Source organism: Rhodotorula toruloides, assembly GCF_000320785.1.
Source record: "Rhodotorula toruloides NP11 unplaced genomic scaffold Scaffold1, whole genome shotgun sequence".
Lineage (NCBI taxonomy): Eukaryota > Fungi > Basidiomycota > Microbotryomycetes > Sporidiobolales > Sporidiobolaceae > Rhodotorula > Rhodotorula toruloides.
The window spans coordinates 667,574-683,464 of NW_015622961.1; the positions used below are offsets into that span (position 1 = coordinate 667,574).

The following is a 15,891-nucleotide window of genomic DNA, read 5'->3' on the forward strand; positions in this document are numbered from 1 at the left end:
ACACTGCGAGACCGCTCGACTCGACCCCCTCACCACTCCTCCCTCTCCCCTTCATCCTCATCCTCCAGCTCCCTCACCCTCCTCCTCAATCCCCTCACCTCCCTCTCCAACCCCCTCTTCTCCCTCTCCCACCTCTTGCGCTCAACCTCCCACGCCTTCCGCTCCCGCTCATACATCGACATCTCCTCGTACGACGTGAGGCTCACTTCGGCTGAGGAGACGAGCTTGATCAGGCGCCAGAGTCGGAGGATCGTTATAAGTGAGGCGATTTGTTTCTCCGTGCCCTGCACAATTGAGCCCGGGTCAGTCTTGCATGGTGAGAAAAAGGAGGAAAGGGAAAGCGTACCTTGAGGACGACCTCGAGGACGAAGGCGACGAGGATTACTACGGCGTCGGCTGAATGGAGCCAGTGAAAGCGGTCTGTGAGGTAATACGCCGGACCGAAGGCGGTAAAGTCGAGCAAGATCTCGACGACGAATGCTCCTGCTCATCCAATGCTCGTCAGCCTCGTTCCTTGGCGAGGAGGAAGCGAGCACACCGGTGATTAGCAGGCTCAGGATGTCGCAGAACTCGAGGATGGGCGGGTCGGGCGGGCAGGACTTCGTACATTCGCAGGTCGTGTCGCGGAGGAAGAAGTACGAGATCTGGGTCATCGAGATGGTGAAGTCTGTCAAGCACAGGGCGAGGATCGCTGCGCCGGTATCGAGTCTTAGCAGGATTGGCAGAGGAGGAAAGAACGAGGGTGCGCACTCCATTCGACCCAGGATTGCTTCAGCGTCTCGCCTAGCTTTCGCCTGAACCGTGAGAAGCCCGACACGCTCTTCGTCGACTGCGCCTCCTCGTCCACTGTCCCACCAGCATCATCTTCGTCGTCGTCCTCACAAGCTCGTCGTCGACCTGTTCGCTGTGAGGAGGAAGAGGACGAAGGGAGCGCGCGAGAGCCAGCAGCAGGAGCGGGAGACGGTGCGAGCGGATCCAGCAGTGGTTTCCTATCACCCATGCGCGAGACCTAGCGAGAGCAGGAGCAGTAGAGGACAGCGAGGTGTTGGCGGAGTTTCCTCGGAGGCAAACGAGAGTTGCGAGCGAGTGCAAAAGCGGAGCGGGCCACAAACGGTCAGGGGGCGTGCGAGTGCCCGGCTGCAAGAATAGCAGACTATGACTCGAATACAAACTCGTTCCTAATGGTGCATTGTGATCCCTTTCTCCTCCTTCCGCACCTCGTCGCACAGGGTTTGCGAAACTTCCCCACAGACGAGGGCAGTCCAGGATGCAGAACAGCCACCTGTTCGGCGCGTACAACGTCTACGCGCAGCAGCAGCAGCCGTCGCACTCGGGCGCACAGCAGCAGCAGGGGCTCGCCGCGGCGTTTGGACAGCCGCCGCAGTACGGCCAGCCCCAGCAGCAGCCCGGCGGACAACAGCAGCAGGACATCTCGCTCGGACACCTCCAGCAGCACGCGCCCCAGCAGCAGCAGCAGCAGCAGCAGCAGGGAGCCATCGCGGGTCCCTCTGGCGTCGGCTTGCACGAACACCCGGACGCGGACGACGACGACGACGAGGGAGACTCGGGACTGCATGCCACGCCCAGCGGGACAACCAAGAAGAAGGTGCGTGTGCCCCCGTGTTCAACCGAGCCCGCGCTGACCCGTTCTCGCGCGTGTTTGGTACAGGCTGCCGGAGGACGACCTCGCGACAAAGTGTGGGAGCTGTTTGACGGTGCGTTCGCAGCCTCGCTCGACTCGCTTATCGCCGTGCTGACCTCGCATGACCTATCGCAACGCTCGCAGGCGACCGCGATGTCGCTCGCTGCCAGTGGTGCTCGTGGAAGACGGACCACCCAAAGGCGTTCCGCATGCGCGCGCACGTCCAGCAGTGCGAGCTGATCCCGCAGGAGAAGAAGGACGAGCTCGAGCGCTTCCAGCACGACAAGGAGGAGCGCCTCCAGGCCAAGAAGGAGCGTGCCGAAGCGCGCGCTGCTCAGATGGCTGCCGCTGGTCCGTCGCAGCCGAAGAAGGTCAAGCGCGACAACGCTGGCGAGATTGTCGTTGGCACGGGCACGCCCAAGTGAGTGTCCTCCTTCATTGTTCTGTGCGAAACGAGCGCGAGATCCGCCTCGAGTGGATGTATGCGCCCGGACGGGTCGGCGGAGATGGCGGAACTGGATTTCGTCCTCGCTCGCTCGCGGGTCTTTCTCCCTCCCTTCGCTCACCTTCGACTCTTTGCGCAAACAGGAGGATGCCTCTCCCGCACGGAGGTCGCTCGCCCATCACCTGCCATGGTGCGCGCCCGTCCTCCCTCTGCTCCTCGCATGGAAGCTGATCCTCCTCGTGCATCTCGCTCATCCCGCTTACCCTCGAACAGTCCTCGACTCGACGTCTGGCAAGCCTGCGCCCGATATGCGCATCCGCCTCGACCGCCTGAACACGACCGGCTTTGTCCTTCAGGCGCAAGGGTGCGTTCAGCTCTCGCTCGTTCTCCCTTTCGACTGTGCATGGACGCGATGCCGCTCTCAAGTCGATGCCAGTGGCAGAAATCGCCAGCTGACCCGCCTGTCTCCACTCATACAGCATGACCGACAACGACGGCCGATGCAACACCCTCCTCCCTCCCGGCACCCACCTCGAAATCGGCATCTTCAAAATCACCTTCTTCACGAACGAGTACTTCACAAAGAGGGGGATCTTGTCGTTCTACCCGTTCATCGAGGTGCGTTCGCAGACTCGCGGGTTTCGGCTCTTTCGTGCGCTTCCGTCGCCTACACGAGCTGATAGGAGCCCGAGCTGGTTGCGTGCAGATTCCCTTCGAGGTCAAGTCCGCCGACGAGCACTACCAGTCCGTCCTCGTTCTCGCCTTCCCTCTCTCGCCTCGTCGCTGACCTCCCTATCCCGCAGCATACCCTGCCTCCTCTCGCCCTACTCCTACACGACCTACCGCGGCTCCTGAACGCCCTCCTCGCCTCCGCTTGTCGCTCTCAATACCCCCTCTCCCCGCGTGAGACCGTCTGTTCACAAAATCGTAGAATACCCCCGCCGACTTATCACAGCTTCTATGTTCCGCTTGGTCAAGCAGTTCTTTGTTGTCGTCGTTATGTCCTGCGTGAGCGGAGAGGACCCTAGAGTGAAGCAGGGTGGGAGCCAGGAAGACAACCTCGGATGCGGATGGACTGATAACCTTGGCACTGCATATCCTTCCTTCCGCTCGGATCGTACGCGATCTACTTCCTCCGATACACGATCATCCTGTCCCTTCCCGGCTCGCGGCCCTCCGCCATCTTCGTCGGCTGCTTCGAGTAGACTTTGTCGAAGTTCGCGAGGAGGACTTTGTCGTAGGCTTCTTCGCTGACCGAGTATGGGGGGCCGCCTTCCCTATCGCCGTCTGTGCACCACGCCACACACGATGGTCAACTCGATTTGGCGGGAGGAGGAGAGAAGGAGGGAAGTGCACGCACCGATCGGGAACGCCAAACACACGAGCAATCCGCCCGGCCTCACCACCTCCGCATACCTGTTTCCCCATTTCTCGCGCCACAAAGGCGGGAGGGCGCAGAAGAATGTGTAGTCGAAGGCGAAGCTGAAGGGTTTGTTGGAGGGGAGAGGGAAGGCGAAGAAGTCGGCTGCTTCGCTGCGAGCGGGAAGCAAGTCGGTGAGTGATAGACGAGGGAAGGAGGAAGGGGAGAGGACGGGACGCACAAGGTGATGTTCGTGGGAGCGTCAGGCTGGGAGGAGAGGTGCTTCTTTGCAACTTCGACGGCGGTAGGGCTCAAGTCGATACCGAGGGTGTCGATTCCGTGCGTGGCGATGAAGGCCGCGTCGCAGCCCTGCGTTCCACGTCGATGTTCAGCTTTGACCCTTGAAAGAAGCGAAAGAGCAAGCCTACCCTCCCGCAACCCGCAACAAGCGCCTTCCCATCCTTGAGCTCGTCGAGCGACACGCCAACCTCGCTCCACTTCTCATCCAGCAGCTCCCTGAGCGCAGGCTGGACGTCTCCGGCGTCCCAAGGCGTCGTCTCTGCCTTCCATGCCTGGTCCCAGCCTGCTCGGTAAGAGACGGCAAGTGGGGGGATGAAGTGAGCTGGTGTCAGGAGACGGCGGGATGAAGCGACGCACCGCCTGTTGCGGACTGTCCCTCTGTCGGGTCCTCCTGCAAAAACTGGCGGACCTTGAGGAGCGCCTCGGTGGGCTGCATGGGGCGGGAATAGGCCATCGTGGGGCGGAAGGAAAAGCGGCGGGTCTGCGGGCGTGTGAGGGTGCGCAGGCTCAAACGAGCGAGTGTGGCCAGCACGACAGCTCACGGAGGAGCAGGATCAGGAGCAAAGTGGTTGGAAGAAGGAAGGGAGGCGTCGCGGGAGGTTCGCACAGGCTGTGGCCCGCCGCTCACCGCAATCTCGTTCTTTCGCTAAAGTCTGCGTACTGTCACGCTAGCTAAGGGGATATTCAAGCAGTGCACCGGGTCGAACGGGGCCCGAAGCGATGGTGCCGCCTCCTCAAACTTCATCAGCTGTTCGCTCGAGATCAGCGAGGAAGGCTTTGCGGGCTCGGGCGGGCCTCTCAGCCTGTAGCTTGAGAGGGCGGAGGATCGCCTGCGAGCTTTTTGGCGCAGCAGGAGACGTTGCTGCCGCTTGAGACGGGCCTTCCCAACTCGCCTGCACTTCCGGCTCTTCCTCTCGCTCCGCATCGCCTCCTTTCTGCGCGATCGATGCATGCACAGGCCGCGTCGAAGCTCCCCCGCATGACCTTGTGGTCTAGGGCGAGGAGGTTGCGCTGATCGCTTCCTTCCCTCGTTTCTCCTTCCGAGTCCTCACTTTCGCCTGCCACCTTACGCCTCATCGAACCCAACTTCCTCATGCTCGTCGCCCACATGCTCTGCTCCCGCCAAGTCGTTCTCGCAAGTCGCTCCATCCTTCGCCGCACCTTCTTCTCTCCTCCCGCTCCCCAACCTTCGATGTCTGCGCCGTCCTCCTCTTCTGAGCGTCCACCGGCGTACAATCGAGAGTACAAGACGGTTCAAATGCATGTGCAGGATGTCAAGGCGAACGAGGAGACGAGAACTGAGGCGGAACCTCCTTCGTGCGTCGAGCGTTCTTTGGCTGGGGTTGAGGCGACGCTGCAGCTCACGCCTTCTTCAAACGCCTGATGGGACAGACATGTCGGCAACCCAGACTACGGCGGCAAGTACGGCCAGCAAGAAGCGGAGCGTCACGAGCTCGTCAAGGAGTAGTTCCCCTTCCCTCCTTCCTGTCTCTCTCGTTAGTCGCCTCTCCGCAACTGCAACTCATTCACGACTGGTATAGATAGCAAATATAGCGAGACTGCCTCCTCCCAAGAAAGCGCCCTCACTCCCCCTTCTGCCGCTTCAGCAACCCCGCTTCAGTCGGCACCTTCCGTCCCGTCTTGTCGACCTCGTGCGTGAGGGGTACGCCGTCCTCCTTGATCGGCTCGTCGGCTTTGCCTTGCTTGCGAGCGATCTCGGCGGGGGAGGGTTGGTAGCCTGGCGTGCCGGGTGCGGGCTTGCGCTTGATGGTGAGGCAGCTGCGCCAGTGCGAGAGTTAGCGAAGCATCGCAAGAGTGAGGTCGCTTTCGGACGCACCCGATGTCGTAGAACGCGCAGATGTCGCCGATGACCTCCCACACAAAGTGCGCGTAGACCAGGGTGCCAATCGCGAGGCAGGCAAGGACGGTATGCTTGACGCTCGCCTTGTCGGTCTGGACGATTCCGAAGTGTGCATCGACGGCGGCAAGGACGGCGAGGAGGAGGAGCGGGTGTTTCCATGCGGCGGGGAAGGGCGATTTGGTCAAGTGCGCGAGGATGAGGAGCTGGACGTGGTGCGCGAAGGAGATGCCCCAGAAGAGGGCAAAGGGGATGAAGAGTGTCGTGCGGAGGAGGAGACGTTCTCGCGAGTGAAGCCACGAGAGCATGGCGGCCGTGTGGATGATGTAGGGCGACAGGCGAGTAAGGGGGCGGAAGAGGTGGAGGATGTTGCGCGACTCGGCGGGGAGCGAGAGGTAGACGTTGTGGATCGCCGCAACGATGTTGAAGAGCAAGCCGATGGCGGAGAAGCACAGGAAGAGGTCGTTGATCGGGAGGTCCTTGACCTGGAACGGGAGCGAGGCGAGAAGCGAGTTCGTCGACGGGTGCAGGCCGAGGGCGGTGAGGACGCCGGTGTCCCAGAACTGCGGGCCTGTGGGTTGCGCTTTGTCAATGACTGCCCGCCGAAGGAGACGAGGGAATTTCGGGGCACCCTTGAAGCCGGTGACCGCAAAGATCGCGACGATTAAGAGAATCCCTTCGACGGGTCCCGAGAACGCCGAGAGGAATAGCGTTCCCGTGTGGAACTCCTCCCATGTCGTGAGCATGAAGTTGCAGTGCGTCGCGATGAGACTGGCGACGGTCCACCACGAGAGGCCGAGGTTGAGAGACGACGCGCAGAGGAGGCAGCCGAGGGTCGTGTTTAGGGCGTCACAGCCGTGGTCGAACAGCTCGCCGAGCTGTCCGTTCGACCGACTGTTAGCGCATCGCTCTTCGAGGGAGACGCGGAACTCGCACGTCGACGAATGACGCACCGGTCCGCTGGTTCCCGTCCTTCGCGCCTGCTTCCCGTCAATCGCATCCAGTGATTGGTACATGAACAGTCCAACCGCAAAGGTCCAGTACAACCACCTCGGCGCGCCCTGGTCCGCCAAATCCGCCGCGCTCCGTCCCGTCAACCAAGTGAAGAACGAGGAGAGGATGGACGGGTGCGTCGAGGTGGGAGGGAAGAGGGGGTCCCAGGTACCGCCTTTCGAGACGTGGAGGGGTTTCGTGCCCGTCGAGAGGGTCGGGTTGTAGTAGAGGAGGGAGAGAAAGTTGAGGAAGATGAGCGAGAGGCCCTGCGCAACGCTCGAAAGGGGTTAGGACAGCCGAGACGCATGTTCTCATCGTCCGTAGGCTGGAAGAACGCTGCGCACCAGCAGAGTGATAGCGTTCGGCGCCATATTCTTCGGGAAGAGCAGGACGAGGCGATTCCAGTACGGGTTGAGGATGTAGCGCTGCGTCGGCACGCAGCATGTCAGCAACTCTTCTCTTTCTGCTCGCTCACCCCGTACAGCTCGCCTCTTCTCCCGGTCCTCCTTCCCACTTCATCAGCCCTTCCCGATCATCTCCACTCCTCAACTCAACTCGACGGACGAAACGCACCGAAGTGAGGGACAAGTCAGTCGAGCTGTACTTGTACTTGAGCAGCCTGTCCCGCTTCGAGGAGGGGATGTAGATGCCCATGATGGCGGATTTCGGCGGGGGAAGGGATGTCGAGATGAGGTCGGAGGAGGACGATGAGGGCCTCGGGAGAATGGCGCAGTGGGCTGCGCAGGTGCAGACAAGTCTCGATAGCTAGCACACGCTCGAACGGAAGCTCAGCGAGGAGAGAGTCGACAGGACAAGGTCAAAAGAAATGACGGCGAGCAAAGGGTTGAAGTCGACCACGACCAGCAGGGCCAGCAGAAGCGACGAACAGGCAGGAATGATGCGAGAATAGATGCATTGGCAGGCGAGACGATGCGGAGCTGCGTACTGAACAAGATACAAACGTCTTTCTCCCTCCTCAACTCCGTTCTACTCCCTCCGCACGATGTACCGCTCTTTCTACGCTCCCCCGTCTACTATACCCCACTCAGAACTCCCTCAACTTGACCGGCTTGCGGAACAACTCCAACGGCAGCCTCCCGGCGGGCATGACCCCCATCCCGCCTCCGGGATTCGCCGCGTCCTTTGTCGTGCGCAGTTGAGCGGGTTTGCGCGCGCTCGCGTCGGATGTGGAGGAGTAGGTGCCGGATTTGATTGAGCTGGCGTTGGGCGGGTATTTGGAGGACATCCAGGTGAGGATTGAGGGGACGGCGTCGGCGAGAGAGGCGGCCCTGCGAGAGAGAGTATTAGTCGTGGGCTGCGGCATATCGACAGCACGACACAACTGGTCACAGTCTGATCGACCGTAACACAGCGCCGTGCAAAAGCCAAAGCCGCGAGGACAAGACCACTCACATCTTCCCCTCACTGAGCTTGACCGGGATGTTCCCTCCGGGCGTACTCAAACTCGCGCACGACCACTCGATTTCCCCGCCCTCGAGTTCCCGTACCCGCTCAACAGTCGCCTGCGTCCCGCGGACATACTTCTTCTCCTCTGGTACTTCGATTTGCGTCGTGATTGGGAGGGAGAAGACGAGGAATTCGCGTGGGCCATCGGAGGAGGGGGAAGAGGACTTGGACTTGGATTCGGGGGGAGAGGAGGAGGAGGAGGCGTTGGGATCTTGTGAAGACGGTTGTTGGGTCGAGGAGGAGGGAGAGACGACGACGGAGTGGGTCATGAAGGATCGATCTGTCGCGCCGAATGGAAGCTTGTAGAGCTTGAGGAAGCAGTCTCCAGACGTTCGGAGAGGTCAGCACCCGTCGATTGAGCGAGTTCGAGCGGAAACTGACCCTTCTTGCCCTCGCTCTTGCCGATATCGATGACCTTGACGAGGTTGTCGACGTACTCCTTCTCCTGCTCGATGTGATTCTCGCCTACGGCCTTCCACCAGGTGTCGTAGCCGCCGTGTTCGGACGCCTTGAACCGCGAGACCCGCTTGTGCCAGAGGATGCCTTCCTCGCCTGATTTGCCTGCCCGTGAATCCCGGTCAGCCCCTCGCTCTCGCCTTGGGTCGATACAGGAGTTCGATCGGACGCACCGGTGGGCGATGGACTCGCGCCTCCTCCTCCATTCTTCGGTTCGTACGTCACACTCCCCTGCGGCAGGGAGTAAGTCTCGACGACCCCGCCATGCCAGCTCTTTCGTTCTGTCCACCCGTCGTGCGAGAGCAGTCTGCGTCCCTCGTCGATGAGTTCCTGCTCGAAGGCGGAGTCGTCTGGATCGGGGACGGCGGAGAGGGGAGTTGGAACGAGCGTGAGGTGGTGGAGCGTTGTGGGCATCGCTCGAGGAGTGTAGCGAGTAGTAACAGCGTTGTGATAGCGTACAGCAGTCTAGAAGGGCGAGCAGAGCGACGTCGACGACGGGCACGAGGAGACCGACTCGCGGTGAGATCACTCTGCTCGCTGCCGACCAAGGGGACGACAAGCTCCGCGGAGTACAGCCGGACTCCGATTGAATACAACTTCATTAGATCCAGGAATTGTATTCGAGGGATTAGGAAGGTCGACGCGCCTGAGCGGGTGTAGCTCGTCGCACACAGCTCGGACGGGCATGGCGACAACGGCGTCGTGACCAGTGAGAGTGTAAGAGCACAGCTAGCGACCACTCGTACGGTCCAGCGAGTGAAAGTTGGTCGCGGTCGAGCTGGTCTTCGCCAGCGAAGAGGAGAGCGCCGTCCTGCTCGCTCCCTCGTCCCAGCTACTTGACTTAGGATGTCTGCCGCAGCACAGAAGCCCGCTCAGGAGGTCGCACGTACGTCCACACACTCACTCGTCCTTGTCCCGCACAAGGACGACCGCTCATCGCTTCCCTCGTCCCCTCCAACCTTGCGCACACCCTCTACAACACCCGCTCACGCCCATCCTACGACTCGTGGACACCGTTGACCGTGCACTCGACACTTTCTGCGACCATGCGGACCACTCTCGTCAACCGCCGTCGTCTCGCGCACTTCTCGTGACCCGCCCTTTCATCTCTCCCTCGTCGACCTTGCCCCGCCTTTCGACACCACCCCTGCACCCTGCTGCCCGCCCGACCATTCAAACGACTGCTCTCTGGACGCCCCGCCCTCCCTACCTGGTTCTCCCCTGTCCCCGCCCTCCCCTCGCCTCGATGCTGTGAACGACCCCGTCTCGACTCTCCCTCCCCGCGCATCCTGCACGACCCGCCTATCCTCCACGCAGTGCCCACCGCCACTCTCGACAAGTACAAGGCCGCGGCCGGTGTCGTCGAGAGCGTCGTCAAGCAGCTCATCGCCAAGGCCACCGAGGGCGCCAACATCCTCGAGCTGTGCCTCGAGGGTGACAAGCTGATCGAGGAGGGCGTCAAGCCGCTCTACAACAAGGTCAAGGGTACCCCGAAGGGCGTTGCGTTCCCGACGACTGTCTCGGTCAACAACGTCTTGCAGCACTTTTCGCCCGTCCCGTCGGACAAGGAGGGCGCGGCTCAGACGCTCAAGAAGGACGATGTGGTCAAGGTTGTCGTCGGAGCGCACATTGACGGCTACCCCGTCGTTTCCGGCGAGACGTGCGTCCAGCGTTGGTCTTGAGCGCCTGTCCTCGCTGCCGATTGCGGTGCGGGACCGGCTGTCTCTTGATCTTCCTACTGACGCCCTCGCACGCCACGCAGCTTCATCGTCGGCGCCTCTTCGCCCATCACCGGCACGCGCGCCAACCTCCTCCAAGCGGCCTACCAAGCAGGCGAGATCGCCCTCCGCGCCGTCAAGCCCGGCGTGCGCAACTGGGAAGTCACCGAGGCTGTCAAGGGGCTCTTGAAGGAGTACGAGGCGAGTGGCGTCAAGGGCGTTGAGGGGGTCTTGTCGCACCAGGTGAGTTCTTGTCGGCGGGTGGTTTCGCTTCGTGCGCGCTTTTGGGAGCCAGCTCTCGAGGCTTGCTGCAGCGTGCTCACATATCTCGACCATCTTCCTGACTCTCTCTCCCGTCCGCGCAGTTCACGCAAAACAACCTCGAGGCGAAGAAGGGCCTCGTCGCGTTCCCCACCGCCGCGCAGCGAAGCGACTCGGACAACGCCTACACCTTTGAGGAGGGTGACGTCTACGGCTTGAACATCATCGTCACTGATGGTGAGAGGACTGTGAGTCGCCGGTTCACTCTTTGAGGAATTGCGCAGTCCTCGGCGGGATCTGCTCGCGAGGGCTGCGTTGGCGGTCCCGAACAGAGGACTGACAGTGCGCTTCCTCGCACCGCAGCCCAAGGCGGCCGACACGTCTCGCACGACCATCTTCTCCAAGACGCAGTCGACCTACCTGCTCAAGATGAAGACCTCGCGCGCGACCTTCTCCGAGCTCTCGCAGAAGGCCGGCTCGTTCCCGTTCAACTTGCGCATCATGGAGGACGAGACGCGCGCGCGTATGGGCGTCCGCGAGTGCGTCCAGCACAACTTGGTGCGCGGATACGATGTCAGGTGCGTTCGGGGTCGCTTTCTCTTGTCTTGGGTCACGAGGAGCTGACACTCTCGACGTGTAGCACGACCGAGAAGGCCGAGAACCTCGCCGCGCAGGTGTTCCTCACTTTCACGGTGACCAAGACGGGCGCGGCACGGCTCTCCGCCGCGCCGTCGTTCTACTCTGCCGACAAGGTCCAGAGCGACGTGCAGGTCAGCGACGCAATCAAGGAGACGCTCGCGCGGCCTTTGAAGCCCAAGGTGCAGAAGAAGAAGAAGGAGGCGGCCAAGTGAGCGCACTGAGGAGGAGGCTCTGGAGGTTGGGAAAAGCACGGCATTTGTTGGAAGGAGTTGCACACACACAAGCCATTGCATCGATGACTGCTTTCTCTTGCACACGCCGTGACTCTGGACGAGTGAGCGGGTGTAAGCGAGTTTCCGGGTGAGAGCGCAAGTTCGCTTCCTTGCGCAATTTCGAGGCGGTGCTCTTTGACTCGTTGCAACTCTGCTCACTCGGCTTACAGCGCTCGACACAGCTTGATCTACGTTGCTACACACTCAGACAACCCAATCTACCCGCGCAATGGCTCAGCAGCGCCGCCCATCCGTCTCCATCTCGCCCCTCCCGAACGGCATCCTCTCGCCCTCGTCGCCCACCTTTGCCCAAGCCCAGCTCGCCACCTCCCCGCCCAATGCGTCCTCCTTCTCCATCTCGTACGAGGCCAGGCAGCGCGCAACAGGCGCCATCCCCTTCCCCCAGTCCGGCAAGGCCCTGACAGAGTTCCCGCTCAAGGACGACCCGCTCCGCATCCTCTTGCTCGAGAACGTCAACGCGACAGCCGTAGCCATGCTCAAGGCACAGGGTTTCGTCGTCGAAGAGGTCAAGAAGGCGCTCGGAGAGCAGGAACTCATCCAGCGCCTCAGGGAGGGCAACTTCTCGGCCATTGGCATCCGCTCAAAGACCAAGGTCACGGCCAAGGTCATCGCAGAGTGCCCCAACGTGCGTATCCCGGAGCGTCTTGACCCCGGCAAGACGCCCGCTGACCTTGCACGCCCGCACAGCTCCTCGTCATCGGCTGCTTCTGCATCGGCACGAACCAAGTCGACCTCCTCGCGGCCGCAAAAGCCGGCATCGCCGTCTTCAACTCGCCCTTCTCCAACTCTCGCTCCGTCGCAGAGCTCGTCATCTCCGAGGTCATCGCGCTCTCGAGGCAGCTGTGTGACCGCGCGAGGGAGATGCGCGAGGGCGTGTGGAACAAGGTCTCCAAGGGGTGCTGGGAGGTCAGGGGAAAGACTCTTGGCGTGCGTACATCGTCCGCTCTCCAGAGAGAAGCGGAACTGACGTGGGTGAACGCGCACAGATTGTCGGCTACGGCCACATTGGCTCGCAGCTCTCGGTCCTCGCCGAGTCGATGGGCATGTCGGTCCTGTACTACGACGTCCTGCCGATCATGCCTCTCGGGTCCGCCAAGCAGACCGAGACCCTCGATGACCTCCTCGAGCAAGCCGACTTCCTCACGCTGCACGTCCCCGAACTCCCAGAGACGACCAACATGATCGGTGCCGAGCAAATCAGCAAGATGAAGGACGGCGCGTACCTGCTCAACAACGCCCGCGGAAAAGTCATCGACATCCCCGCGCTCATCGACGCACTCAAGTCGGGCAAGCTCGCCGGCGCGGCCGTCGACGTCTTCCCTCACGAGCCGGCATCGAACGGTCCCAACTTTGGCGACTCGCTCAACGCGTGGTCGTCTGAACTCCGCTCCTGCCCCAACTTGATCTTGACGCCTCACATCGGCGGGTCGACCGAAGAGGCGCAGAGCGCGATCGGCGCAGAAGTCGGCGGCGCGTTGATCCGCTACCTCAACTACGGCTCGACGATCGGCTCGGTCAACTTCCCTGAAGTCAACCTCCGCCCGATCCTCCATGACGGAACCGTCCGTCTCTGCCACGTTCACTTGAACCAGCCTGGTGTGCTCAAGGTCGTCAACGCCGTCCTCGGAGAGCACAACGTCGAGAAGCAGTTCTCCGACTCCAAGGTGCGTGCGCGGGGATCCGCTCGGGCTCTTGCATGAAACTGACTCCCCTCGCGACTGCAGGGCGACATTGCGTACCTCCTTGCCGACATCACCAACGTCGATGAGAAGGAGATCAAGGACATCTACGAGGCGATTGCTGGCGTGAGTACAGTCGCCTGCGAATCGCCTCAGACTGGAACTGACCCTTTGAACCCGCAGTCCCGCGCCAACATCGCCACCCGGATGCTCTTCTAAGCTCCCTCTCGCGCTTCTCTTTCCGCTTCCCTTCTCTATCGCCTCATAGACTAGTTCGCGTCAACCGCGGTCCACGAATTCCATTGCAGCCTGTACACACCCACATCCCTTGTCCAGCATCTCGGCAGCCCTCATCGGCGGCGGCACTAAAAGCCTTGTACGATCTATGCACCTTTCTGAAAAGTAGTAATACAGTCCACGAGCGAGTCAGTTCGGCTACTCGAGCGAGGAGAGGTTGACTCGCCTGCTGGATGAGCCAAGTTCGAAGGAAGCGCTGCTTCATCTCGCTCACACCGCTCAGACTGCTTCTTGGTCAAGCTAGCGACGCTCAGAGTAGCTCAGAACAGCTCGGTGACAGTTCTACAGCATCCTCCAAGCCGCGGACGCCCCCCTCTCCGTCCTCATCTCGCCTTGTTCCTCCCCGGCACTCCACCACACTACACGCAATGCTGTACCTCCTCGACTACGGCGCAGGCAACGTAGCCTCTCTCGGTGCGCTCTCTAACTCTCTCAACCGCCAGAGTGCCGTACTGACGCCGCCACGCCCGCCGTGCTTTTTCTCCCATCCTTCTCGGAACTCGCGCGACGCGGATGAACAGCCAACTCGGTCCGCTCGCTGGGGTATGAGTTCAAGTGGGTACAAAGTGCGGAGGATATCGAAAAGGCGGACGTGAGTGCTGGTTTCGCTTCGACTTGTTGCAGCACTTGGTGAGGAGGGAGGAAGAATCGCTTGTGCAGGTCGTGGGGGCGCTAGGCGGCTTGCTGACATCAGTATCAAACGTTGTGCTGCAGCGCATCCTGTTCCCCGGCGTCGGCGCCTTCGGTTCCGCCATGGCCGGCCTCCGCAAGCGCGGCTTCGTCGAGCCTCTCAAGGCGTACATCGCCTCGGGCCGCCCCTACATGGGCATCTGCATCGGCATGCAAGCGCTCTTCGCGTCGTCGCTCGAGTCGCCCGACGAGCCCGGCCTCGGCGTCATCGACGCCCAAGTCGGCCGCTTTTCGTCGGAGGACAAGAAGGTCCCTTGCATGGGCTGGAACGGCGCGACTGAGCGCCGCGAGATTGGAGAGGTGGGCAAGGAGGCGTACGGATTTGGAGAGGGCGAGGAGAGCTACTACTTCGTTCACTCGTACCGCGTTGATGCGGACCAGCCGGGCGTCCAGGACTGGGCGCTCACGTTGACGCAGTACGGCGAGGAGAAGTACGTCTCGAGCGTCCAGCGCGGGAACGTCTTTGGCACGCAATTTCACCCGGAGAAGAGCGGCAAGGCTGGGTTGGCGGTCGTTGAGGCTTGGCTCAAGGCGACGGACAAGGACGGAAAGGGCATGCTCGACGTCAGCAAAAAGCCGCTGCGACCTCAGGCCGACGTCGATGCGGATCTCGTCCGCAAGGGCTTCACGAAGCGCATCGTTGCTTGCCTCGACGTTCGCGCGAACGACCAAGGCGACCTCGTCGTGACCAAGGGTGACCAGTACGACGTGCGAGAGGCGGAAGAGTCGGTCACGACCGAAGACGTCGAGTCCAAGCCGTCGGGCGCACCCGAAGAGTCGTCTTCGACCTCGCCTGCCGCACCTGTCGCTGAGACGACCCTTCCCACCTCGACCGTTTCTTCCGACCCGTCCGCCCCTCCTCCCGCCAAGCGTCAACGGCAAGTCCGCAACCTCGGCAAGCCCGTCGACCTCGCACGGCGATACTATGCCGAAGGAGCAGATGAAGTCGCCTTCCTCAACATCACCTCGTTCCGCTCCTGCCCTCTCCACGACCAGCCCATGCTCGACGTCATTCGTCAGGCAGCAGAGACCGTGTTTGTTCCGCTCACGATTGGCGGCGGTATCCGCGACACGACCGACCCCGATGGCACGACTCGCTCGGCTCTCGAGGTCGCAGGTACCTACTTCCGCTGCGGCGCCGACAAGGTCTCGATTGGCTCGGACGCCGTCTTTGCGGTCGAGGAGCTCCTCGCGGCGGACGGCAAGCTCACCGGCAAGACGAGCATTGAGACGATCTCGTACGCCTACGGAGCTCAAGCCGTGGTCGTCTCGTTCGACCCGAAGCGCGTCTACGCCAACTCGATCGACGAGATCCCCGAAGCCCACCGCCCTTGCGCCGTCGACCTCGCCGGCTCGCTCGCCTCCTCACCCGACAAGGAGCTCAAGGCCGACCTCGGCCCGAACGGCGAGCGCTACTGCTGGTACCAATGCACGGTCCGTGGTGGCCGCGAGACGCGCGATGTCGACGTCGTCCAGCTCGCGCAGGGCGTCGAGAAGCTCGGGGCGGGCGAGATCCTCCTCAACTCGGTCGACAAGGACGGATCAAAGTCCGGCTTTGACTGCCGCCTCGTCGACCTTGTCAGGCGCAGTGTTGGCATCCCCGTCGTTGCCTCGTCGGGTGCGGGCAAGGTCGAGGACTTTAGCGAGGTGTTTGAGGCGACGGGCGTCGAGGCGGCGCTTGCGGCGGGCATTTTCCACAGGAAGGAGGTCCCCATCGAGGCGGTGAAGAAGCACCTCGTCGACGCTGGCATCAAGACGCGGAGGGTGTAGAGGGCGGGCGGAAGAGCGGCATA

General features: G+C 61.9%; 10 protein-coding genes across 10 annotated transcripts; 6 read left to right on the forward strand and 4 right to left on the reverse strand.

The window, feature by feature from the left end:
* Positions 1-29: 29 nt before the first annotated feature.
* On the reverse strand, positions 30-1,000 carry RHTO_00271 (calcium channel; the record flags this gene model as incomplete). Its single annotated transcript, XM_016413955.1, has 4 exons — positions 30-284; positions 347-483; positions 539-691; positions 751-1,000. 4 exons carry the CDS (start codon positions 998-1,000, stop codon positions 30-32), a joined length of 795 nt encoding a protein of 264 aa, XP_016276962.1.
* Positions 1,001-1,267: 267 nt separating this feature from the next.
* Positions 1,268-2,067, forward strand: RHTO_00272 (uncharacterized protein; the record flags this gene model as incomplete). The annotated part of the gene is made up of 3 exons (XM_016413956.1): positions 1,268-1,606; positions 1,670-1,715; positions 1,787-2,067. The coding sequence occupies 3 exons, from the start codon at positions 1,268-1,270 to the stop codon at positions 2,065-2,067; spliced, it is 666 nt and encodes a 221-aa protein (XP_016276963.1).
* Positions 2,068-2,234: 167 nt separating this feature from the next.
* Positions 2,235-2,942, forward strand: RHTO_00273 (transthyretin/hydroxyisourate hydrolase family protein; the record flags this gene model as incomplete). Its single annotated transcript, XM_016413957.1, has 5 exons — positions 2,235-2,277; positions 2,361-2,451; positions 2,567-2,705; positions 2,794-2,831; positions 2,891-2,942. 5 exons carry the CDS (start codon positions 2,235-2,237, stop codon positions 2,940-2,942), a joined length of 363 nt encoding a protein of 120 aa, XP_016276964.1.
* Positions 2,943-3,213: 271 nt separating this feature from the next.
* RHTO_00274 (thiopurine S-methyltransferase) lies at positions 3,214-4,201 on the reverse strand (the record flags this gene model as incomplete). Its single annotated transcript, XM_016413958.1, has 5 exons — positions 3,214-3,374; positions 3,448-3,620; positions 3,689-3,816; positions 3,876-4,030; positions 4,105-4,201. The coding sequence occupies 5 exons, from the start codon at positions 4,199-4,201 to the stop codon at positions 3,214-3,216; spliced, it is 714 nt and encodes a 237-aa protein (XP_016276965.1).
* Positions 4,202-4,939: 738 nt separating this feature from the next.
* RHTO_00275 (uncharacterized protein) lies at positions 4,940-5,215 on the forward strand (the record flags this gene model as incomplete). Its single annotated transcript, XM_016413959.1, has 2 exons — positions 4,940-5,064; positions 5,140-5,215. 2 exons carry the CDS (start codon positions 4,940-4,942, stop codon positions 5,213-5,215), a joined length of 201 nt encoding a protein of 66 aa, XP_016276966.1.
* A 115-nt stretch (positions 5,216-5,330) lies between these two features.
* On the reverse strand, positions 5,331-7,252 carry RHTO_00276 (diacylglycerol cholinephosphotransferase; the record flags this gene model as incomplete). The annotated part of the gene is made up of 5 exons (XM_016413960.1): positions 5,331-5,526; positions 5,585-6,483; positions 6,559-6,864; positions 6,943-7,023; positions 7,172-7,252. 5 exons carry the CDS (start codon positions 7,250-7,252, stop codon positions 5,331-5,333), a joined length of 1,563 nt encoding a protein of 520 aa, XP_016276967.1.
* Positions 7,253-7,643: 391 nt separating this feature from the next.
* On the reverse strand, positions 7,644-8,935 carry RHTO_00277 (protein of unknown function DUF3074; the record flags this gene model as incomplete). The annotated part of the gene is made up of 4 exons (XM_016413961.1): positions 7,644-7,887; positions 8,012-8,387; positions 8,447-8,626; positions 8,695-8,935. 4 exons carry the CDS (start codon positions 8,933-8,935, stop codon positions 7,644-7,646), a joined length of 1,041 nt encoding a protein of 346 aa, XP_016276968.1.
* A 432-nt stretch (positions 8,936-9,367) lies between these two features.
* RHTO_00278 (proliferation-associated protein 2G4) lies at positions 9,368-11,351 on the forward strand (the record flags this gene model as incomplete). Its single annotated transcript, XM_016413962.1, has 6 exons — positions 9,368-9,407; positions 9,839-10,181; positions 10,284-10,482; positions 10,605-10,748; positions 10,864-11,078; positions 11,141-11,351. The coding sequence occupies 6 exons, from the start codon at positions 9,368-9,370 to the stop codon at positions 11,349-11,351; spliced, it is 1,152 nt and encodes a 383-aa protein (XP_016276969.1).
* Positions 11,352-11,640: 289 nt separating this feature from the next.
* RHTO_00279 (D-3-phosphoglycerate dehydrogenase) lies at positions 11,641-13,330 on the forward strand (the record flags this gene model as incomplete). The annotated part of the gene is made up of 5 exons (XM_016413963.1): positions 11,641-12,057; positions 12,120-12,359; positions 12,419-13,096; positions 13,157-13,237; positions 13,295-13,330. The coding sequence occupies 5 exons, from the start codon at positions 11,641-11,643 to the stop codon at positions 13,328-13,330; spliced, it is 1,452 nt and encodes a 483-aa protein (XP_016276970.1).
* Positions 13,331-13,776: 446 nt separating this feature from the next.
* Positions 13,777-15,868, forward strand: RHTO_00280 (glutamine amidotransferase / cyclase; the record flags this gene model as incomplete). The annotated part of the gene is made up of 3 exons (XM_016413964.1): positions 13,777-13,822; positions 13,930-14,000; positions 14,123-15,868. 3 exons carry the CDS (start codon positions 13,777-13,779, stop codon positions 15,866-15,868), a joined length of 1,863 nt encoding a protein of 620 aa, XP_016276971.1.
* Between the last annotated feature and the right edge of the window lie 23 nt (positions 15,869-15,891).